General features: G+C 41.9%; 1 protein-coding gene across 1 annotated transcript in view; it reads left to right on the top strand.

Annotated features, from left to right (window-relative positions):
• Positions 1-23,520, top strand: part of LOC118735106 (PHD finger protein 14) — a gene marked incomplete at its 5' end in the record, with an annotated part of 30,384 nt that extends 6,864 nt beyond the window's left edge. The window contains one exon of the mRNA XM_036464724.1: positions 23,438-23,520. Within this exon, the coding sequence (XP_036320617.1) occupies positions 23,438-23,461 (24 nt within the window). The remainder of the gene's footprint in view (positions 1-23,437) is intronic.
• Between the last annotated feature and the right edge of the window lie 1,982 nt (positions 23,521-25,502).

The raw sequence follows: 25,502 nt of genomic DNA, 5'->3' as shown, positions 1-25,502 counted from the left end.
CAGAGCTTACTCACACCAGATGTAAAGTTACAGGCCTTCAAGTGCTCCTCCCACTTTTTCCGCTTATGCTGATTTACCAGTTGCCGAATCTCCAAATTATGGTCCCTCAGACGAGGGTCCCCGGGGTCGACCTGGCGTAGGTGGTCACGCTCATTTGCTAGTACAGCTGCTTCTGCCGGGAAATTTTGGCGGACTTCCGCGATACGTCCAGACGGGATGAAGCGAGCCGCTGCGGCAGTGACTACCCTGCGGAACTGGCGTTCGCCAGTATGTATGTTTGTGGGTGTGGGAAGTGCGGCGAAGCTGCTTTCGGTGACTTCTGTGAAGCCGTTTCAATCAGCTTTGTTGAAGTTGGTGTAGGTTCGGTGGTCAGCGGGAGCAAAGTCGGTGGGCTTAATGATCGAGATGATTATGGGTAGATGGTCTGATGCTAGTGCATAGGTCGCCATGAAATGCTATTGATCAAACCAGCGCTAGCAATTGTGAGGTCTGGCGAGCTGCTGCAGCTACCCATAATCCTGGTGGGGGCGTCGTCGTTCATGGTGCAGAAAGTCGAATCGTCTATCTGCTCAGCCAAAAGGTTTCCCCTACGATCATTGGCCAGGCTTGAGTGCCAGAGATCGTGGTGCGCGTTGAAGTCACCTACTACCATTCGGTTTTCACCTCTGAGTAGTGAACCTATATCAGGGTGATATCCTGCCGGGCAGCAGGTGACAGGGGGTATATAGACGCTGAATATTTCCAGCTCGACATCGCCTGACCGGACAGCTATGCCCTGACATTCTAGGGTGTTGTCCCTCGGGTCGATGTCTTCTTCGATAAGCCGATACTGCACTGTGTGGTGTTGGATGAACGTTATTCCGCCACCATTATCTCGGTCGCGATCTTTACGGAGCACATTGTAGGCGGCGCAACCGAATAGAGTTGAGTTGCTGTGCAACTTCGTTTCTTGAACCGCAGCTATCAATATGGGAGGTTTGCTGCTGCCCAGAGGAGCTTCTCGGAGCCGTGCAGGCTCTTCGGGTGTTGGGTGCGTTGCGCGAGCGGGTAGCCGTGGAGGCTGATTGTGCCGTTTGGCTTGAGCAGCAGGGAGCCACATAGCTTGTGGTCCACTCCCGATGAGACCTAAGGCCAGAGCAGGTTCTTAGGTGACTCCATCCGTTGCATGAATTGCACCTAACCGAAGTGGAGTTTGGATGGAGTCGATTCTGGCAAACACAGCAGAAATACGTTTCTGGTCCGGGGTTGGGCTCTACGCCCGCCCGGAGAAGAAGGATGCGGAGCAATCCGGCTGCAAGGAGTTGCTCCATGGACGAACAATGATTGAGGGGTATCGCCGATCTAAGCGGGGTTAGGTCGCCGAAACAACAGCCCTTGGTAAGGCGTACTCAGACAGACGCATGGCAACCAAGATTTTGGAAAGCAACGGTGGTCAGGATGTTTCTCAGTTATCTGAGATGCGAGCGCACCTCATTCAGCTCCTAAGAGACAGAGGTCTCAAGAGGGAGTAAACTCGGGGCAAAGAGACCAAGGAATGGGTGTCATTGATATGGATCAAACGGATATGTCTCCACGCACATTCCTCCAAGGAGCGAATGGGAGAATGGCAGTCTCTGGAACAGTGGTCCAATAAACATATTCACGGACGGATTGAAGCTGGACGGTAGAGTGGGAGGAGGGTCTACTCTCGGGAACTCTCGATAGATCTTATGTTCAGACTGTCGGACTTCTGCAGCGTCTTTCTACCAGAGGTGGCCGCTATAAAAGAGGCAGCCGATTGGCTACGCACCCACCTCTTGCCAACTAAGAGGGTAAATATCCGCTCTGATAGCCAAGCAGCAATCAAAGTGCTGGGATCGCTTATGGTATGATCGAAATTGGTCGGGAAATGCCTGATATCTCTCTCAAGTGCCTCGGAGTACTTCCAAATTAAGTCGATTTGGGTTCCGGGACACAGTGACATCACTGGAAATTGCAGGGCTGATGAATCGGGTACGCAAGGCACGCTGGGGACATCATCTCGGAAAGGGAGGGTTAAAGAGTTCCGTTGGCAACCTGTGACCTGCTTCTGGACAGATGGGCTCACATTCGTCTGGGCATATCGGAGGATTAAGATTCAAATGATCCCAATTTTCAATCCATTCATTCAAACAAGCAACCTAATTTTTTAATTTAAAACGATTTCAAGACTTGATACGTGATTTGGATCTCAGTAAAAGACTGGCAGAACTTATGGCTTCCCGGTTTCATGATTAGAATTTATTGGAAAAAAATACCAAAATATCCGCATACAGAAAGCGACATACGGAATTTTTAAGTTTGTTTCTCAAGATGGCAATATAGCATTTTGCAGCTGAAGATCGAATATGAAACATCTGACTGGCGGTTGTTCATAGATTCGTCGAAGGTTAGTTTAAAAGCTGTACTGTTACACAATGGGAACAAATGCCCTTCCCTTCCGGGAAGCTATATATGCATATAAGTAACAGTTTTGATATACTAAATTTTGTTGTTTTATTTGTGAGTTGGATAGTTGAGATAAGAAAGAGCACTATTTTAAAAAGGTGTGGCCTAAGCGAAATCAAGAACGATGGAATACAAGATTGCGCCGATTGCAGCAGAATTCGTGAGAGTAATTTTGGCGTTACGTCGCCGTAGAGTTGACAACTGAGGGCGGCAAATAAAACTGCTGTCTAGTGATGTGCTGAATTGTCGGTACCCAATACTTAAAAAAGGTTTCGGTACCCAAAACTTTCTTATCGGTACCCGATACTGATTCTTTACATTAAACCTTCGCCATTATATGCATTTCAAGTTTAGAAAAAAACTTTCATTACTAATTTATATGATATCGGCTAAAACACTTGAACTTATCGCAACAGAGAAATATTATTTTATCAGTTTTAACCCTAGTCGATCCAAGGTTAAAAAAAAATACTTTGACGGATGAAGAAGCCTTTCAGGGGGGGGGGGGGGGGTTAAGATTCTGTAACCAGTTAGCGACAAGTTTCGGATCGATATATCGCGCTTGTTGACGTAAAAATGTTTCATATCATACGTCAACAAAACCGATACCGATTCGAAAATTGTCGCTAACTAGTTATAGAATCTGTCGCTAACTGGTTACAGAATCTACCTACAAAAAGATATCGTCCGATTCAGCTGGAACAAAAATGCTTCAAACAAGTAAGAGTTTCTCTGTATTTTATGGCCTCGAACCGACATATATACATCTTTCATTTGAATCAGTATTAAAAACTCTATTGGCTCCTACATTCGGGTTTTGATAGGCGAGTCTCCCCTGAACCGTTTTTTCCATATTTATGGCCTATGTGCGCTTTTATTCGAAACCTAAATGTTTCGGTACGGAGTATCGAGAGCATTGGATACTTAGAAGTATTGACTCAGCACATCACTTCTGCTGTCATCTCGACTGTGACGTCAGCAAAACAGCTGATTCTGTCAAATTCACTGAGTGCCGATTAGCGGTATTGCCATCGGCGCCACCTTCCGTGAAGCGAAATGCTCTTACACCAGGCCAACGAAATGTTCTACATGCTCCTGATGTATTGCTACCTCCACTGCACATCAAACTCGGACTAATGAAAAACTTGTTTTCGTTACTTAAAACAAATTCCCAAAAATCAGCGATGCCCAAATCAAAGAGGGCATATTTGCTGGGCCACAAATTAGAGATCTATTGGCTGATGAACAGTTTGAAGAAAAACTTAAGTGATCGAAAAATCCGCATAGACATGTTTTCGAAATGTTAATAATTTTCTTGGAAACCACAAAGCCGAAATCTATGAAGAGTTGGTCAGTAATTTTCTAACAGCCTATAGGAATAATAATAATAATAATAGACTGGCGCTTACACATGTGTTTGGCCGAGCTTCTCCTCCGATTTGTGACGTGCGCCTTGATGTTGTCACATAAAGGGGGGGGTCCACCAGTTGTACGACGACTCCGAACGGCGATTTTGTTTTTACGAGAAGCTGTTTTTCAAGCCTATAGGAACTACTAGGTACTAGGGAAAATGGAGCCCAAATAGGTCTGCTGACTACTGTTGGACGCTGAAAAGAGATGTACCTGATGCTAAAATTCCCGAAAATCCTATATAAAATTAAGGGAACATTTATTTTTCTTCACTAAATACAGTTTTATAGCGTATTTCATTAAATTTTACTTAAATACAGTTGCAAAAAAAACTGAGGGCGCCGGAATTATTTTAATAATGTGGATTAGTTAGTTAGGGCAGGCCTCCCCAAAGTGGGTGACGCGGCACCCTGGGGTGCCGGTAGTGGCTAGATTATACTAGTGATGCGGCAAATTCTTTAGATTTTCCATACACAACGCTAGCGGTTTAATCAAACTTCAACATGGCGGCCAGGAAATCAAAAAAAAATTTGATTTTTATTAAAATTACCTTCAGCGGCTCGTCAGCTTGCAGCAAAGGGATATTTCGCTATTAAGCATAGTTCCCCAGTACGTTTTGTCAAATAGCGGAAAACGTACACTTTTCACAACCACTTTCGGTACTTTTGTAGACCTAATCCGCGTTTCATCCACTTTTCTTACCGTTTTCGGATTAATGTTCCGATTTTTTGTTGGCTGGGCAGTTCTCGTAACAAGCGCAGCAGTTTCGCGCACGTGTGTATTCTACTTATTCTTTGGAACTTCACAATCACACTGTCAAAGAGCGAATCAACATGATTTAAAGCTATCGACAAATTTGTACAAAACAATGGTTTGAAAAGGAGGAAGTGTGCGGATACTTGAGGTGGTTGGAAAAACGAAAGGAGCGATGTTTAGGATGAAGCAAGAGGCAGAAAACGCCACGAGAAGTCACTGTATGATCCCTCGGTATTTCCTGGCGACTAGGAAGATGCCGCCACTAAATTTAAAACCCGAATTGGATGACGCTGCGAAGATAATAGAGGCGTGCGAAATTAAAATACATCTCTGGTTTTTTAAACAAAGTACTATGTACGTATGTAACTTCGAAGTTAACGCTAAGAAAATTGATAGCAGCCGGTTTCAGTAGCAGTTTCCATATAAAATTCAAAAAAGTAAAATCATTTTTCACTTAAATTGCTTTCGTGAAATTGGCTGTAAAAATTATATTCATAGCGCTAACGCGCATTACCAGCGTTAACTTGGAAGGTTTGGAAAAAAAACATTGTCGAATAATTTCCCAACATTGACTCTGAGGATGGCTTCAGTTGGCACGATTTTGTATTTTGTATTTAATATTTAATATTTACATTTTAAATCTAAATCTAATTATAAGACTGTTAAATCTTTGTTGCAATATAAGTCTAAGACTGTAAAAAATAAATAAATAAATAAATAAATAAAATAAATAAATCTCTGAGAACAAGATCGTATGCTGTTGATAGTTTTAAAATATTTTAAATAGATTCGGCTCACAAACGCCTCTTTAGACAGTCGGAAGTTTTTAATAAATCTGTAGACAAATTCCTTAAATATATTTTATGTCAAAATATATTCGAAAGACTACACTTAAACCCTCTTAAACATTTTCTACTCCTGGCCAGTTTACCAAGCTCTCATCCTTTGACGAATCGTTGAACCAGAACTCCGTTGTACTAATTTTACCCAGGTTTTATAAACTCGTTTCTTTTTTATCTCATTTTAATTTGCACAAATTTACATACGATCATTTACGTTCATATATGTACGTTCTCTGATAATACCAAATGAAAATTCGTTAGATCAGCACTTTCGACCACAGTCGAAGATCAAATGCAACTCATAATAGGGGCCTTACTTTTACATTTCTATGTGAGACTGCATTTTCAACAAATGCTTACATAAAGAAGTAATTTTCAAGCAAAAAAACAAAACCGATGTCAATTCCCATCTAAGAATTTAAGATTATCGTTAATCTATTCATGATCCAATGATCGGATTTAAACCACATTAGACCACCTGTCAGGTAACAGCTTTCATTTAAAAAAGAAGTATAGTAGTCGGTTAACGTGGTCCAAAGTTATGCAGTAACATACATAGAAAAAAATAATATAAAAATACTCCGACGAATTGATAACCTTCCTTTTGTGAAGTCAGTTAAAAACAAATACACCATCAAGCTTTCAGCGTCAAATGATTTCAGGGTAAAATTGTCAAAGCTCCCAATAAACTTAAAGGAAATAATGAAAACATCAAAACAATTTCAGTCCTCACGGTAAAGCTAAAGGAGCATAAAGTTTGCATTGTGTTTTCTTGTTTTCGTAGACATTTGAAGAGTAGGGGTGCCGCGAAATTTTTTTAGCACAACAAGGGTACCGAGGTGAAAAAAGTTTGGGAACCCCTGAGTTAGGGGATATACATACTTTAAATATTTCGACAAGACGATACTGCACGGTGTGGTGCGTAATGAACGCTAGGCCACCACCGTTATCTTGCTCGCGATCTCAACGGTGCACGTTGTATCCGGTTGAATAGCCATGCAGCTTCGTCTCTTGGACAGCAGCTATTAATATTCCGTGCCGACCAATGAAGACTGCTATCTCCTTGATCTTGCTCTGAAGTCCATTACAGTTAAATCGTTAAATCTTCGTGCGCCAGGGAGACTTATTGGAATGTGAGGTGTGTTGCCGGGCCGCCACATGCTGTGCCTGCTGCTGCAAAGGCGGTTGTCTGTGGTGGTAGTGGGCGGCGTCACAGTTGGTATTTATTTATTTATTTGTTTATGAAGTCTATCAACAGGATGTTCTTACAGACTTTACATATTAGAAAAAATTACATATTATAAAATATTATTGAGATTACTTAAATAAGATTCAAGCCGATTTCGGAATATACCCTTTGGCATAGAGAGATCAAGGTCTAGAGAACTAGAAATCGTATTGATTTCTTGCAAAGTTCTATTTAAGGGAGCATTTCGGCTGTAAAGAGTTTTGCTAATAGCGACTCTAAACAAATCAGTATGCCGCAAAATTCTGCTAGCAACATTGAAGGAAAATGAAGGAAATGGACAGGAAAATTCTTCAGTTTTGCAACGGCATTAAGTTAATTAATTGACAACGTGAAAAATAGGATGGGACAGGGTCGGAGAAGTTAAGCGATCTTAAGGCGTGTTGGATAAACACGCGCTGGACTGACTCAATCCTGTTTATGTGGGCTTGGTAATAAGGTCTCCAAATAAAGGCAGCGTACTCTAATCTTGACCGAACAATTGCAGAGTATAAGCCTTTGTGAGTATAGGGATTCAGAAATGCAGTACTGTTGCGTCTTAGAAAAGCAAGCATCGAAAATGAATTAGCTACAATATAATTTACATGCGTAATGAAAGTAATTTCGAATCGAAAAATACTCCTAGGTCCTTAACTACGTTGAGAGACTTAAATCTAGTATCAGAAATACGGTATGATGTGGGTAGCGCTGTAGATTGTTTTGAAAACGTGATTTGGTTACATTTGTTAATGTTAATAAATAAGCGATTCTTAACACACCACAAAAATAATCTGTCAAGATCAGCGTGAAGTAGAAGCGCGTCATTATTAGATGTGAGTCAAACCACGCCAACTGTGTCAATGAATGAATTTTCATTGATTTTCTGGAAAGTGAAGACAATTGTGGGAATCTGTAGATAATTATTGAACAAAAATACACTTTGGACGGTTTTTCGAAATTGCACTTCGTTTTTGTTGTTTTTGGTATTATACGAATATTGCAATTCTTGAGAAAAAAATTCGTAACTCGCGACCCTTTTGATGAAATTTGTTGAAATTTTTTTTGAGAGTTGCTGAAGCTTTTCCCTTTACAATAGAAAGATTTGCAGAATAACATTTGCAATACAATTACTTCTATAATAACAATAATTTAAACAATTGCAATTATTTATATATTCTAAGCCTGCGATTGCAGTGAAATTTTGTCACAATATACTCTAAAGTCTTGTTTTTAAGTTCCAAAAAGAAAAACGGTATGTCAGACCAGGATAGTCCGTAATTGACATCAGTCAAGTGCAACACCTGCCTTGGCTGGTGCCACTTTAGACCTGAGTCTGCGTACCACGCGAGATTGGACTGGGAACTTCGAGGGCCCGTGTTGCGCTGCTCGGTCGCAGACCCCAATTGCGACGCCCCCCGCCACCACCACAGGGCGACAATCACCACAGCAGCACACACAGCCAACGGCGGCAAGAACATACACTTCACTTACACCCCACATCACGACACGTCTCCCGAACCACATGAAGCTCCTTCAATTCAACTGTAACGGGCTACAGAGCAAGATTGAGGAGATAACCGTCTTCATGTGTCGGCATGGTATATTAATAGCTGCGGTCCAAGAGACGAAGTTGCACAGCAATTCAACTTTGTTGAATTGCGCCGGGTACAACGTGCACCGTCGAGATCGCGAGCGAGATAATGGTGGTGGCTTAGCGTTCATCACGCACCACACCGTGCAGTATCGTCTTATCGAAGCAGACATCGACCGCAGGGATACCACCTTAGAATGTCAGGGCATCGCTATCCGGTCAGGCGATGTCGAGCTCGAAATATTTAACATATACATACCCCCTGTCACCTGCTGCCCGGCAGGATATCACCCTGATATAGGTGCGCTCCTCAGAGGTGAAAACCGTATGGTAGTAGGTGACTTTACAGCGCACCACGATCTTTGGCACTCAAGCCTGTCAAACGATCGTAGGGGAACAGACTTGGCTGAGCAGATAGACGATTCGACATTCTGCACAATGAACGACGACGCACCCACCAGGATTATGGGTAACTGCAGTAGCTCGCCAGACATCACAATAGTCAGCGCTGGTCTGATAAACAGCATAACATGGCGACCTATGCTAACTCTAGCATCAGACCATTTACCCATAGTCATCTCGATAGATAAACCAACCGACTTTGCCTCCGCCAAACACCGGACCTATATCAACTTTTCTAAAGCTGATTGGAAAGGTTACGCGGAGTTTACCGAAAACACCTTCACAGCGCTCCCCACACCAACCGACGTCCATCTCGGTGAACGTAAGTTCCGCAGAGCTGTCACTGTTGCTGCAGCTCGCTTCATACCGGCAGGATGTATATCGGACCCACGTCCAAACTTCCCTGCCGAAGCGGCTGTTCTAGCCGATGAGCGTGATAGCCTTCGTCAGGCCGATCCCGGAGATCCCCGTGGGATCCCGGAAGAAGTGGGAGGAGCATCTGAAGACCTGTAATTTCACCTCTGGTGTGAGCAAGCTTTGGTCAACCGTGAGGTCATTGTCTAATCCGACGACGCATGACGACAGAGTCGAAATTTCATTCGGCGACCATGCCTCGTCGGACCCGGAGCGATGCGCGAGCTATTTGATCCGGCAGTTCATACTGCACCCTCCGGTGGACAAAGTCAAGCGTGGAGTGACTAGAAGGCTGCACAAACTGCCAACAACTTGTGCCCCCCTTGCTTTCACTTGCGGTGAAGTTCAGGTGGCCATCGGGAAGGCGAAAGCCTCCAAAGCCATGGGTCCCGACGGAATATGCATGCTGATGCTGAAAAATTTGGGTCCTGCGGGGGTAGCGTACCTAACGGAGGTCGTCAACTTGTCAATGGCCACTCTTATCATCCCAGACATCTGGAAGGTGGGGAGAGTGGTCCCACTGCTCAAACCGGGGAAACCTGCCAACAAAGGAGATTCCTATCGTCCGATAACACTCCTTTCCCCGGTAGCGAAGACACTCGAGGCCTTGCTACTCCCGTACTTCACAAACCACCTGACCCCAGCGAAGCATCAGCATGGTTTCCGTAAAGTGCACAGTACAACAACAGCACTTAACGCCGTAAACACTCAGATAAATCGTGGCCTTAACCGAAACCGTCCCTGTGAGAGAACGATTCTAGTAGCGTTGGACTTGTCAAAGGCGTTTGACACCGTCTGCCATTCCACGCTACTAGAAGATATAGAGGCCTCCTCTCTCCCACAGAGGCTCAAACGGTGGTCGGCAAATTATCTGAGTGGTCGACATTCGTCGGTAATGTTTAGAGACAAAACGAGTAAGCAGCGAAAAATAAAACAGGGGGTTCCTCAGGGTGGTGTCCTTTCCCCGCTACTGTTTAACTTTTACATTTCAAAGCTCCCTCAACCACCAGAGGGAGTCTCGATTGTCTCTTATGCCGACGATTGCTCAATCATGGCGACTGGGAATGGAATTGATGACCTGTGTTCGAAAGTAAACGGGTATCTCTCCGAACTTTCTCGCTTCTTCACTGCAAAGTGTCTAGCCCTCTCCCCTACGAAATCCTCCGCGACCCTGTTCACAACCTGGACGAAGGAGGTCAGGCTACCGCTGGGGATTCACGTCGATGACACACTAATTCCGACGGTGAATAACCCCAAAATACTCGGAGTAACATTCGACAGCCTGCTCTCCTTCTCTGCGCACTCAACCGCTATTGTCAATAAAGTACAGAGCCGCAACAAGGTCCTCAAGTCGCTAGCCGGCAGTACTTGGGGCAAAGGCAAAGAAACGTTGCTGGCAACATACAAGGCAATAGGCCGGCCGGTTTTGAACTACGCAGCGCCAGTGTGGTCGCTAGGACATAGGACGCAGTGGACGAAGCTACAGACTGTACAGAACACCGCACTCAGGACAGCGACAGGATGCCTCCTGATGTCGCCTGAACACCACCTGCACGGCGAGGGTCAAATGCTCCCTGTAAAGGAGCACAATATAATGCTCTGCAAGCAGTTCCTGATCGGGAGCCACAGAAGTGGCCACTCAAGCAGACAGCTGCTTGCAGAGGAGCCCTCGCCTAGGCACGTCAGGAGGCATCTATATGAACTGACGGACGAAGTCCAGAGGTTCATTAGGCAACCTCTGGACCCGACAGCTTACCGACAGGCCCTGAACGGCATTCACAGGGACTCAGTCTCGAGTTATGTAGACTCTAGACCTGTGAATGCCGTTCTAGGCATACCACCCCCGGACATAGACGAGACGGAGCTTCATCTGCCTCGGGAGACACGCACAATAATTGCACAACTTCGCTCCGGCTACTGCAGCAGGTTGAACTCCTACCTGAGTAGGTTGAATGAAGATGTGCCGAATGAGTGTCCGGCATGCGGAGAGACCCCACATGACTCGAAACATCTCTTCGCATGCCCGGAAAACCCGACAACCCTAACGGCCTTGTCCCTGTGGACAAATCCCACAGAAGCTGCACGCTTCCTAGGGTTGCCGTTAGTGGAACTTGACGACAACGACTAAAATACCAACCGTCCTGGGCGGGGTTGTTGTAGCCGCTACAACAACAACAACAACAACAAGAACAACGGGCCCAATATACTAACTTGCGGAACTCCAGAGGTGAGCAAAAAGGTCTTCGAAGAAGCGCCATCAAGAACAACAGAACTAGTTCTGTGTGATAGATAGATCTTTATCCACTGAAGCATGCACGAGTGAAAACCAAGCTGCGAAAGTTCACTAATTAAAATCGTGTGCGAAATTCTATCAAAGGCCTTGGAAAAATCCGTGTATATTGTATCCATTTGATACCCTGCTAGGTAACTTTTAATACTTATTCTTCTTTTTTGGCGCTGTAGCGATTTTGGCCGAGTTCAGTAAAGCACGCCAGTCGTTTCTCTTCTGTGCCAACTGACGCCAATTGGAAACGCCAAGTGAAGCCAAGTCCTTCTCCACCTGATCTTTCCATCGCAGTGGGGGCCTCCCTCTTCCTCTGCTACCACCAGCGGGTTCCGAGTTGAATACTTTCAGATCTGGAGCGTGGGTTTCTATTCGAACGATATGGCCAAGCCAGCGGAGCCGCTGTATTTTAATTCGCTGCACTATGTCCATGTCGTTGTAAAGCTCATACAGCTCATCGTTCCATCGTCTGCGGTACTCGCCGTCACCAACGCGTAAAGGCCCGTAAATCTTCCGCAAAATCTTTCTCTCGAACACTCCAAGAGCAGAGCCGCCTCATTGGATGTTGTCATTGTTCATGCTTCTGCGCCATATACCAGCACGGGCATGATGAGTGACTTATAGAGCGTGGTTTTCGTACGTCGAGAGAGGACCTTACTCCTGAATTGCCTACTCAGTCCAAAGTAGCACTTGTTGGCAAGAGTGATTCTGCGTTGCATTTCAATGCTGACATTATTATCGGTGTTAATGCTGGTTCCCCAGTAAACGAAATTCTTTACTTTCTCGAAATTGTAACTGTCAACAGTGACGTGGGTGCCAAGGCGCGAATGTGCTGCCTGTTTGTTTGATGACAGGAGATACTTCGTCTTGTCCTCGTTTACCACCAGACCCATTCGCTTTGCTTCCTTATCAAACTTGGAAAATGCAGAACAGACTTCGCGGTTTTTAATACCGATGATATCGATGTCATCGGTATAAGCCAGCAATTGCACGCTCTTGTAGTAAATTGTTCCTGAGCGGTTGAGTTCTGCAGCTCTTATTATCTTCTCCAACATCAGATTAAAGAAGTCACATGAAAGGGAGTCGCCCTGTCTGAAACACCGTTTGGTGGCGAGCGGTTCGGAGAGGTCTTTCCCAATTCTGGCGGAACTGGTGGTATTGCTCAACGTCATTTTACACAGCCGTATGAGTTTTGAGGGGATGCCAAATTCAGACATAGCGGCGTATAGGCAACTCCTTTTAGTGCTGTCAAAAGCGGCTTTAAAGTCGACAAATAGGGGGTGAGTGCCGATCCTTTTCTCGCGGGTCTTTTCCAAGATTTGGCGTATTGTGAATACCTGCCCTATGGTGGATTTTCCAGGTCTAAAGCCACACTGCTAAGGCCCAATCAGTTCATTGACGGTGGGCTTCAGTCTTTCACACAATACGCTCGATAAGACCTTATAACCTATGCTTAGAAGGCTGATCCCGCGGTAGTTGGCGCGAATGGCGGGGTCACCTTTCTTGTGGATTGGGCAGAGCACGCTTAAATTCCAGTCGTCGGGCATGCGTTCATCTGACCATATTCTGCACAAGAGTTGATGCATGCACCTTATCAACTCCTCGCCGCCGTACTTGAATAGCCTAGCTGGCAGGCTGTCAGCTCCAGCAGCTTTGTTGTTTTTCAGCCGCGTTATTGCTATACGTCACGTTATTGCTCGTCATAGTCAGGCGGTGGGAACACTTTTGAGAGAGTAACTGAGCAACTGTTCCTAGTCAGAAGTTATAGGATTAAGTTCGGAGTTTTTTTTCCTGCTAGTTCATGAAAAGTGTCAAACGATCAGCTGATTTCCACGTGCAAACAAAAACAAAAAGCGGTGTAACCAAAGAACTTTATATATGTAAAAAATGGAAGTAAACATCGAAATATTTGAATGTGTATAGATTTTAATAATTAGTGAGTGATATTTCAGCCAAGCCAGTGCTGTACAAATGACATGTAAACAAACCGACTGACGTTTTTACAGGAAATAGTGCTTTTTGCGTTCCCGTGCACTTCTACATCTGTTCTCCTTTTATTCTCACTTGAGAGAGTAAAATTGTAGTTTGAAAGTTCCACAGGTTTTAGTCCGAAGTTCAAAAGAACTCGCTAGGCACTAACAGCGAACAAATCAGACGGATTTATAAACAATAGCAAAAGCAAAAGGTGCAATAACTGTGTACATCCAAAGCCAAAATTCTCACAATAAATTACTATTGTTAACTGAAAAAAAAAAACAATAATTAAAATGCAAAACTCCGAATTTTTTGCAATTGCCGCCTGCATAAGCCCTGATATTTTTTTACAGTTTCTATCGTGGTAGTTTTGTCTACTTCCCTCTACTTCTCCAGCAGTTTTTTTCATAATATTTGTTTTTTTATTCCTACCTTTATATTATTCAATTTTACTTTGCCAAATCGCAACTTCTCCCTTCAAAAATTCAAAAAATAAAAAATCTTCTAAACATCGCTGACTTGCAATTTCCCGCGATGTGCTCACTTCAATAGTTCAAAATACCCTGATATGACCAAATGGGTTAAAAGTAAACTGATATGACGACATGGGTTAATGTTCGCGAACTGCGTCTCTAACGTACAAATCAGAAAAGTTTGAAAATTTTCAAATCTGTCTGTTTTGTTCGCTCACCACGCCACTAACGAGAAAAATTACATCGAACACCAACAAATCCGTCGGATATGTTCGCTGTTAGTGCCTAGCATAGGGCTGCCAGACGTCCCGGTTTTCCCGGACATGTCCCGGTTTTAGACTATTTGTCCCGGTGTCCCGGTCCAACCTTAAAATGTCCCGGGTTTCATTTAAATGTCCCGGTTTTCGATTTGATTGCACAAATTTGAATAAAAGTTCAAAAATAACTACAATTTTATGAACTCACTGAGAGAAATAACGCATAGTAAACATGAATATTTTTATTTGATTATCGTTCTAAATGTTCGTATTTAAAAACAACACTTTAATACCACGCACGCGTGGTGTTGATTCAAACTCAGCATTTGAATGCACATTTACATGTCTGGCTGTAGATGAGTGCGCAAAGATACTTGCCACAATTTGTTAATTTCCAGAGGGCCAGGGTTCAAATCCCATTACAGGCAGCATGGAAATTAAATATATATTTTTTAACTTAATTATGAAAAAGCTTCCGTTAAGTGCAAAGCGCTTCATTTTTATATGGGCGTATTTGAATTTAATATTTCTAGACTGAATAATAAAGGCTGCATTTCTTTATTCATTCTGAATGTTTGGAATAAACTTTTTTGTTTACTTATTCTTTAGAACGTTCCTGATGATATGTTAACGTATATTTCAAACGCATTCTGTTTATTCCGGCTGTGAAATGGGATTATCCGGAATGTATAAAGAAACGCAGCCAAAATGTCTATACTTAAATGTATTACGAGTTGGGTTGATGCTCTTTCATATGCGTATTTTTTTTTAATTTAGCACGTTTTTTTAATTCTAAACTTCTTTCTCTCAGTGCACCGGTTTCATTTGTGAAATAGTTACATCTTCAGATAGTTCAACTTTCCACTAGCAATAGTTGATGATTAATATACATATGTACCTAAATACGTTAAAAATGACGTGCACAGAGTTTTACAATTATATTGAAGAAAAGTCAGAAGTTTTGAAACAAGTCCACAGCAACGAAAAATTTTACTGATATTTTAATGTTATCTTGTTCTCAAATTTTTTTTTCTTTCATGGAACCTAGAGTGCTTATAAGTACAGTGCCGTACAAAATTATTGGCTCGGAGACTCTTCATCAAATCACAATTTCTAATCAGATCTGTTAGAAAAATTTTGAAAATATACCTTGGTACCAATTAATAAAGTGCAAGTCTGAAGTAGCCAGAAAATTTCGTTGATTTTTAGCCATTTTATTTTTGCTGACAGTGTCTTTCATATAAAAATAATTGTCGAACATAGTTTGTAGAAACTCTCAGTAAAAACAATTCCAAAAATAAACTAAAATTTAATGGGCTGCAAAACTTCATTTTTTAAATTTTTACAAAAAGTCTGATTAAAAAGTTGCAAATTTGTATGCAAATTTATTGAATATCTTGAGTTTTGTTTTTTGATGTATTTAGTATATTTTTTTATAAAGAATAAAAAAAATTGTGAAAAATTCTCTGTGCTTTAGTTGTGATAAGTTGTTTTGTTACTACATCTTTTCGTACGTAGTTTTTGTCCAAACGAAATGGAAGGGAGCGAGAGGCCCCGTTTCTCAAGGCCGTTTTCTCAAGTATCCTGTAACTTTAAAGCTCACTTTATGTTTAAGGGTTGCATTAAAATTTATGATTGCGTCTAAAGTAAAGCATTTTATTATCGGTTTTAAATTGGTTTACAACCAAGAAACATAAATACATCAAAACCCTATAATAGAAATGCTTAACTTTAAACATATCTTTATTTTTAATCCAACCTTTAAATATAAAGTGAGCTTTAAAGTTAAAGGTTACTTCAGAAAACACCCCTGAGAGCTGGAAGGGGTCATTCGGTAAATTAGAAATTTTAACATGTTGTTGTTGTAGCAGCATACAAATTCCCCAAAGACTTTTTGGGGAGTGTTGCTGGAGTGACAGTCCTTGGCCAGATATAAATCTGGGTCGTTCCGGTTACGTAGACCCGACTGTCGTGGGAACGAGAAATTTTAACATTTACAGGTTCGGTTATTACCGATATAGCGCGAGGCAGGCCGTCAGAACTCTTACTGGAAGTATAAAGTGAGGGTGGGGGCTTAAACTTGCAATGTTTTTTTTCGAAAAATAAGTATAATTGAGGTAAAGATCTGAAAATTTGCAATATAATCGAAGACAACATGAGAAACTACGGGAACAATTGTCAGAAGTCTAGGTGAAAGTTAAAGAGTCGTCAGAAGGCGCTTAGGTATGTTGTAAAAAAATTTGGTAAAAATTTGTCACTAGGTAAACTTCTGACAATTTATATACTTATGCCGAATTTCCACTAGGCATTGAAATGGCAAAAAATGTATGCCATTTGAAAAAATGCCATGTGGAAATGAACTTAATGACTATTTTTTTAATGTAATGACACAATTTTTTTTTAATGCCCGACTTTGTTATTTGTAATTTTTGCCATTTAATGCCTAGAGGAAATCCAGCATTATTCTGTAATTCAAAATGAAATTATTTACAAATTGTCAGAAGTCTAGGTGGAAGAATAACGGAGATATTCCGATAGTATGGGCGTCGGTGCTCCACTCGGTCCATCATTATATCTCGTATTTTGTTACAACGCTTTTATCAAATTGCAATGTTGTGTGTCCAGAAACTTTCAATGTTGTGTGCCCAGAAGCTTTAAATGTTGTGTGTCCAGCCAGCTATGAAAGCTTTGCTTTGCAAAGTTCCTATAAAGTCTAGACATCAACCTCGTTGGTTCGAGAGGTAGATGTCGCCCTCGCGCAGGTTGTTTTTTAGAAATAAAAGGGTCCTTTATAGATTTTGCGAAAAAAGTATTTTATTGTTAATTTTCCACAGATTTTACTTTAGTTTTATTAATTAGTTTTTAAATTTTAATCCTTATGCTGCTTTTTGAAAACGTCAAGCTGTGAGGTTGTACCTTATTGTGCTCTGATTTTAGCTTTCTATTTGCTAAGTCTGAGTTAAAGTAGTGATAAAAAGTGCTTATGAGCATCTTAGTATGAAATAATTGAAGCTAAGTGAAAGTTATTGTGTTTTACATTAAACTAAATTTAATTAAATTTCACTAGCATACATTCTAATCTTGTCGAGTCATTTGTTGCTATCTTTGTTGTTGTATCCGCATTCAGTCTACTCGGTATGAGTTTAACCCATTTACCGCGACCGATCGTTAAAAGGATCAAAAAAATTCTCAAAAATTACATTCACTTTAATACAATTAACGTCCGGAAATCTATTATTTATCGTTTACAGACAGTCGTATTGACCGTTTAGCATTATTTCAGCGCATGCATTTTTAGGGTTTTCATTTCGTAAAGCATTTGAATTTTGATTCGGATTGGTGGAATAGAAATTTGTAATGTCTTCGAAGCGATAATTTTTTGTAAAATTTTTTGTAGTGGAAATGTATTTTTTGCACATAATTTATAAATTTATAACCTGTCTAACAAAACAATGAAGCAAAGTTTGATTTTTCACGTATTCGCTTTTTAATAAAATGATGTTTATCTTCATGATCGTTATAAAGATCGGTAGTAATATGGGATGTATTTTTACTTCAAGGCCAAGGCATAGGTAACCGTTGTCTCTCAATGAAATCATTGATAAATTGAAGCAAATTAGATTATTATACAGCATTTCCAAGAAATATTACAATGTGTGTTGGTGTTGGTTGATTTTTCCGACAGGGTGGTAAGATGATTTATTTTGGAACGAATTTCCGTCATCCATTGTCAAGTTTGGTTTGCAGACAAACCGGTTTCGGCATTGTGCCATCTTCAGTGTCATTTTTCGTTCTGTCTGGTTCGAGTTTTTGTCCTTAATTTATTTTCATTTATCTTAGGTAATGTGATTTTCGTCGATGATTAATTATTAGAAATGCCATGGTGTCCTTTTTTATTTCAGAAGCAGTTAATAGGTTGGTAGGTTCGCTATCTCGATATTAACATCCGTTATGTTGTCTCTGTATGGTTTTTGCCTGCAGGTAGGTAAAAGTCGGTGAATTTTTTCCTGGTGGTACTTTGTGGTGTGTTCGGAGTGTCCATGCCTGTTGTTTTGTTGTAATTTTTCTTTTTCTCGTAAATTAATTTTAAGGGTTCGAATATAACATCCGATGCGGTATTTGTTTGTTCGTTTATTATTTTGCCGTCGAATGTTTTTAGTTTGTATATTTCCATATTTTCTAGTACGTTTAGTTGTTGGGCTTTATGTTGTACATGCAGTAGTTTCGCTGACTTTCTTATTTGCGTTGGTGAACATATGTTGTTAGCAAAATTTGACTCTGGTATTGCACTCGGTTTCTGTGTCTTTTTGTTATAGTCCCTTATATGTTCGCGAAATCTTGTTTTTATTTTCCGTCCTGTTTGACCTATATAACTATGCTGGCATTTGCAAGTTAGTTTATACACTCCTTGTTTATCCAATGGGTCTTCTCGATTTGTGGTGTTCCGTAGTATCCGTCCTACGTTGTTATTTGTTTTGAATGATGTGCGAAGGGTGTGTTTCTGGAACGGCTTTGCTAGTTTGTACGTTGGAAAATTATCGGAAATTCGTTCCAAAATAAATCATATTACAATGTTTCCACCGGACAACGCCAATGCTAGATAGTAACATTAAACAAATCTTCCTTATACCTATATTTTTATCTATGTAGGTTCTCAACTAAGAGCTTCGGCAGAGGTTGAATACATGTCCTCTGACAGTGACGACGACGACGTACTTTTGTCTTCATTGGCTAAAAGGAGTCGAACCACCGAAAAACCCCTCACTGAAAACCTGAGCCTTATGTGTTATTTCACATTCAAATTCAGGTCTAGCCAACCAGGGCATATTTTGGTTTGTAAGTGGAATGACAATAGCGTGGTGACAGTGGTATCAAATTCTGAAACCATAGAACCTTTTCATAAAGTGAAACGATTTTCAAAGCAGCAGAAGAAATACGTATATACTGATTTATCAGCTAGCGATTATAAAAAGTTACAACCAAAACATGGGTGGGGTCGATAGGTTCGATCAAAACATCGGTCTTTATCGTCTATTCGTGGCAAGAAAGGGTTTTTTTTTTCATTATTTTCTCACTGCTTGAACATGGCTATTCACAATGCATGCAAAAAGTAATGGAAGATAGTACGATCATCTCTTATTCTGGAGAACTGTCGCCAGAGGTATCTTGGAAACACATAAAAATAGTGAGAATCGCAGTCCTTGCCCCACTCCTAGAACTCATAGGGAAACTTCACGTTACGGCAAGATTGATAATCTAATAGAGTAAGTTAAGGCATGATACCGAAACCTAATATAGCAACAGCATTTCGTTGCACATACCTCACATACCCTACCGCTTTTTCTGTCGGCCCAGTGCTGACATCTAAGCTCAGTCGATGCAGCCTGACAACAGACTAGTATGATGTGATCACTTGCCTACAAAAACCCCATTGCCAACAGCCCCAATATGCTCGCCACTTGCCTAACAAAATTCATTGTGATATTGTTGCCTTTTATAATAACAACAAATTATCACAGCATAGCAACATCAATGCTCGAGTTTGATATGCAGCCCAACACCAACAAACATGATGATCACTACCTGCGCTTACCTTAGCGACAGCATGCTGGGCAGGCAGCGCAAATAGAAAGACTCTCGCCTGGCCTCACAAAACAACCCACTGTATAACAACAAACAGTGATCACTGCTTGCGCTTGGCTTGGCAACAGCATGTTAGGCAGGCAGACCAAAACACAACAATTGTTGTCTGGCCCAACTAACCACTCACTGCATAGCAACACTACATGCGTGAGCTTAGCATGCAGATCAACTGCATGACAACAGCTCGATCAATGCTTGCGCCTGCCCTAGCAGCGTCGTGTTGGGTAGGTAGCCCAAAATGACAACAGTGCTTGCCTGCTTTAGTGAACCACCCATTGCATAGCAACGCATGGTTGACATGCTTGGTAGGCAGGCCAGCGGTACCACTTGTCATGCCATGATATCATGATAGCGGTAGAATCCAAGCGACCTTTTCGCGCAACAATACTTACAGGTGATTACCACTGATCGCGAGGGTATAAAAGGCGGTATCATTGCCTGTTGAGGGGAGTTCTTGTGATGTTAAGGAGTTGCAAAGTCAACTTAAATTATAATTAAAAAGTTAATAAAGTGTTTAATTCAAACAAAGTGTTGAGTATTTTATTTTATAAGCAATATGACTTGCTTAACTAGTACAATGACTCTCAGCTTCTACGATGTTGGCTTTAGAAAATAAATACAAATTTCTTTATGATCCAATGATCGGATTTAACCTTCTCCTTTTTGTGAAGTCGGTTAATAAACAAGTAATTTTTAAGCAAAAAACAAAACCGACTTCAAATCTCATATAAAAATTAATTAATAATTCTTAATTCTTTAATTCTTTATGATCCAATAATCGGATCTAAACCAGATTACTATGGGTCCACCTCTGAGGCACTACCTTTCTGGTGCAAACGGAGTTGACGTGTTCGAAAGTTATGCGGTAACATACTTAAAAATAAATAAAAAATTAAATAATAATATTCCGACGAATTGATAACCTCTTTTTTTAGAAGTCGGTTAAAAATAAAATGAAATAAAAATGAAGTGAAATAAACATTTTTCATTTTGTGTAAATAGGATACGATCGGCTAACTTGTACTTGTATGAGCAGTTACCTACCCGCTTATTACTACTGATCGTTATAACGATCCTCATTTTCCAAGCTTTCCGGAAAACGCAGATCTTTTTTACTATTTTTCCTGGTTTCCTACATGCATTATGGTTGTAATATCAAAAAATCACGTTGATATGAGACAAAAAATAGTTTCAGTAACAACCGGGTGAACCTGCTGCAGTAGCCAGAGCGAAGTTGGGCTATTGTTGTTCTTGTCTCCCGAGGCAGATGAAGTTCCGTCTCGTCTATGTCCGGTGGTGGTGTGCCTAGAACGGCATTCACAGGTCTAGAGTCTACATAACTCGAGACTGACTCCCTGTGAATGCCGTTCAGGGCCAGTCGGTAAGCTGACGGGTCCAGAGGCTGCTTGATGAACCTTTGGACTTCGTCCGTCAGTTCGTATAGATGCCTCCTGACGTGCCTAGGCGAGGGCTCCTCTGCAAGCAGCTGTCTGTTCGGGTGGCCACTTCTGTGGCTCTCGATCAGAAACTGCTTGCAGAGCATTATGTTGTGCTCCTTAATTGGGAGCATTTGTGCCTCGTTGTGAAGGTGATGTTCTGGCGACGGCAGGAGGCATCCAGTCGCTGTCCTGAGTGCGGTGTTCTGTACTGTAGCACTGCGTGCTACTAGTCCCCGGCGACCACACTGGCGCTGCTTAGTTTAAAACCGGCCGGCCTATTGCCTTGTATGTTGCCAGCAACGCTTCTTTGTCTTTGCCCCAAGTGCTGCCGGCTAGCGACTTGAGGACCTTGTTGCGGCTCTGTCCTTTATTGACAATAGCGGTTGCGTGCGCAGAGAAGGAGAGCAGGCTGTCGAATGTTACTCCGAGTATTTTGAGATTATTCACCGTCGGAATTGGTGTATCGTCGACGTGAATTTCAATCGGTAGCCTGACCTCCTTCGTCCAGGTTATGAACAAGGTCGTAGAGGATCTCGTAGGGGAGAGGGCTAGACACTTTGCAGTGAAGAAGCGAGAAAGATCTGAGAGATATCCGTTTACTTTCGAACACAGATCCTAGTCGCCATGATCGAGCAATCGTCGGCGTATGAAACAATCGAGACTCCCTCTGGTGGTTGAGGGAGCTTTGAAATGTAAAAGTTACACAGTAGCGGGGAAAGGACACCACCCTGTGGAACCCCCTGTTTTATTTTTCTGAGTTTACTCGATTTGTCTCTAAACATTACCGACGAGTGTCAACCACTCAGATAATTTGCCGACCACCGTTTGAGCCTCTGTGGGAGAGAGGAAGCCTCTATAAACGCATTTGACAAGTTCAACGCTACTAGAATCGTTCTCTTACAGGGACGGTTACGGTTAAGGCCACGAGTTATCTGAGTATTTATTGCGTTAAGTGCTGTTGCTGTACTGTGCACTTTACGGAAACCATGCTGATGCTTCGCTGGGGTCAGGTGGTTCGTGAAATACGGGAGCAGTAAGGTCTCGAGTGTCTTCGCTACTGGGGAAAGGTGTGTTATCGGTCGATACGAATCTCCTTTGTTGGCAGGTTTTCCCGGTTTGAGCAGTGGGACCACTCTCCCCACCTTCCAGATGTCTGGGATGATGAGAGTGGCCATAGACAGATTGAGGACCTCCTTTAGGTACGCTAGTCCCGCAGGACCCAAATTTTTCAGCATCCGCATGCATATTCCTACGGGACCGATGGCTTGGGAGGCTTTCGCCTTCCCGATGGCCACCTGAACTTCACCGCAAGTGAAAGCAAGGGGGGCACAGGTTGTTGGCAGTTTGTGCAGCCTTCTGGTCACTCGACGTTCGGCTTTGTCCACCGGAGGATGCAGTATGAACTGCCGGCTAAAATAGCTCGCGCATCGCTCCGGATCCGACGAGGCATGGCCGACGAAAGAAATTTCGACTCTGTCATCGTGCTTCGTCGGATTGGACAGTGACCTCACGGTTGACCAAAGCTTACTCACACCAGAGGTGAAGTTACAGGTCTTCAGATGCTCTTTCCACTTCTTCCGCTTATGGACGTTCACTAGTTGCCGAATCTCCGCGTTGAGATCCCTGATACGGGGATCTCCGGGATCGGCCTGACGAAGGCTATCACGCTCATCGGCTAGAACAGCCGCTTCAGCAGAGAAATTCGGACGTGGGTCCGTAATACATCCTGCCGGTGCGAAGCGAGCTGCAGCAGCGGTGACAGACCTGCGGAACTTACGTTCACCAAGGTGGACGTCGGTTGGTGTGGGGAGAGAAGCGAAGGTGTTTTCAGTAAATTCCGCGAAGCCTTTCCAATCAGCTTTAGAAAAGTTGACATAGGTTCGTTGTTCCGCGAGTTAACGTCATAGCCTTACTGCAGGTAGTTAACGACATAGCCTCACTGCAGGTCACGTACACCATGATAAGCGCTTACTTGTAAACAACATCAAAACAATATAACTTGTTTTGACATGCAATATCACGAACTGCAACGGACGAACATTGGAACAATAGAAATGCACTATCACTACAACAAACAATAACAACCCGAATAGTTATCTACTAGTAAACAGTAAACAACCGGCATCTCAATAGTTACTGCGATAACAACCGACGCATCTCAATAGTATAGGTAGCACTAAGATTTATGTAAACAAGTCAGTCTAAAGAATATAGTTAAAAAACACGCACTCCAGCGAAATAAATAAATATATGTTTTTTAGTATCATATCGTAAAGCGATATTAACTGGGGGCTCAACCAAACCTGTAAGCCATCACAATCCATTGAGGAAAGGGATAGGAAAAATTCCACGGGAAGAAGGACTTCCAGCACTATATCTTTGAAAAAAGTGCTTAAAATTCAACAAAGAAAAAATTAAGATTCCTGACAAATCGGAAAAAGAATAACGGATAAGTCTTGATATATAGATAAAACATTCAAGCAACGTTATAGTGAAAACATTCAAGCAACGTTATAGCAACGGACATCACATCACGCTGGATTCGCGGAGAAGGCGACAAGAAAGCTTCAATTTATTACGTCTATCGTTGGTTATAAACTCCGAAATAACAACACAAGAGATCGCAAGCCTGAGAGCACAAATCGCTGCTCTGATCACAACGCTCACTGAAACCCAACAGAGAATGAATTCCTTCGAAGCCTACGCAACACCTAACGTCACAGTCACCAACCAATACCAGGACTGTACACCAAATATCACCGATGCATCACAAATCAACTTAGAAATATTCAAAACATTACCAATCTTCACAGGTGACATGAACTATTATAGGTCATGGAGAAAACGTGCCTGGACACACATGAAAAACATCAAGAATCACGCTACTACACCCACGTATTACACGGCACTCTCGATTGTACATTCGAAAATTGAAGGAGAGGCGGCCGATATTTTAATAAACCACAACACCAAATTCAACTTCTATTCTATAATAAACCGTCTCGATTATACGATTATACTTATGCGGACCAGAGACCTCTGTATGTGTTGCTCGAAGGAATGAAGAGTATAAAGCAGGGAAAAAGGACGTTGGCAGAGTTCCATTGCGAAGTCACTTAATCTTGCACTCACTAAAGTTGAGATGGATAGCTCAGGAAATCCCTCAGCTATGAAAGAATATGCGAACCAGGAAGCTGTAAGGACATTCATTCTCGGTCTGAACAGCAAATATACCAGCGGCATCCTCTATAGCCACAATCCGAAGGACTTGGAAACCGCTTACGCTATCGCAAGTACGATATACCACGATAATGTGAACTCACAATTCGACGTTCCGCAATACAGTCAGCACAGACAATATAATACATCGCAGTATCAAAACCCAAGCAGAAGATATCACGAGGAACCATAAAGGTACAAACCTAACGTGCAGGTGCAATACAATAAAACTGCACCCAGGCAACCGCGCCAACCAATGGACGTAGATCCACCACAGCAATACACGAGATCCGCAAATTATAATAGGAATCATTCCGCACTACAACAAAACAGCTCTGACCATCAAATAATCCATTTCGCGGAGATCCTAAAAAAAGAGAACGAAATCCTTCATCTCGTAATTTCAACATACAACAGAAAGTACAACGTGTAAACCAAACACGCGACGAAGAACTAAAATCGCTTGCACCAGAATACGAAAATGATGATAATGAAACAGGCAGTGCATGCACAATTTGCCGTGTCTGCAACGCCACTACAGGGATACAGGCAAACTTATTAACATCCTGACCGACACTGGAGCAACAAACAATTATATAAGTACAGAATGCAACATCGGTAAGCCTATTCCAATTAAACCTGTAAAAGTGAAAACTCTTCATGGTTACTCAATAACCAAATCAAAAAAAAATAATAACATTGTTAGAACATAATCTCACATTTTTTGAAACAAATGCATTAGAAGAATTTGATATGCTTTTGGGTGAACAGGGACTTAGAAAAATCAAAGGGGAGATCAACCTGTTCGAGTACAAGCTCAGTTATAAATATAGGGCCAAGAAAGAAAGCGAATCCGTACAAAAAATAAATTATACGGTTAATAGTGAAAAATATAGGGCAGAAATCGAAGAAATTATGCAAAAAAAATGAAAGCACAAACGATGTGCTACCATATACTACCGCGATACAAGCTACCATTAGAACGAAATCCGAAGATCCTATATGGACCAAGCAATATCCGTACCCTATGTCGGATAACGACTTCATTAACAAAGAGATGAACAAACTTTTAGAAAATGAAATAATTCAACCCAGCAAAACTCCGTA

This window comes from Rhagoletis pomonella, unplaced genomic scaffold, assembly GCF_013731165.1.
Source record: "Rhagoletis pomonella isolate Grant_MI unplaced genomic scaffold, Rhpom_1.0 Rhpom_scaffold_00003, whole genome shotgun sequence".
Lineage (NCBI taxonomy): Eukaryota > Metazoa > Arthropoda > Insecta > Diptera > Tephritidae > Rhagoletis > Rhagoletis pomonella.
The sequence above is the reverse complement of the archived record's forward strand: the minus strand, read 5'-3'. Positions and strand labels throughout refer to the sequence as shown.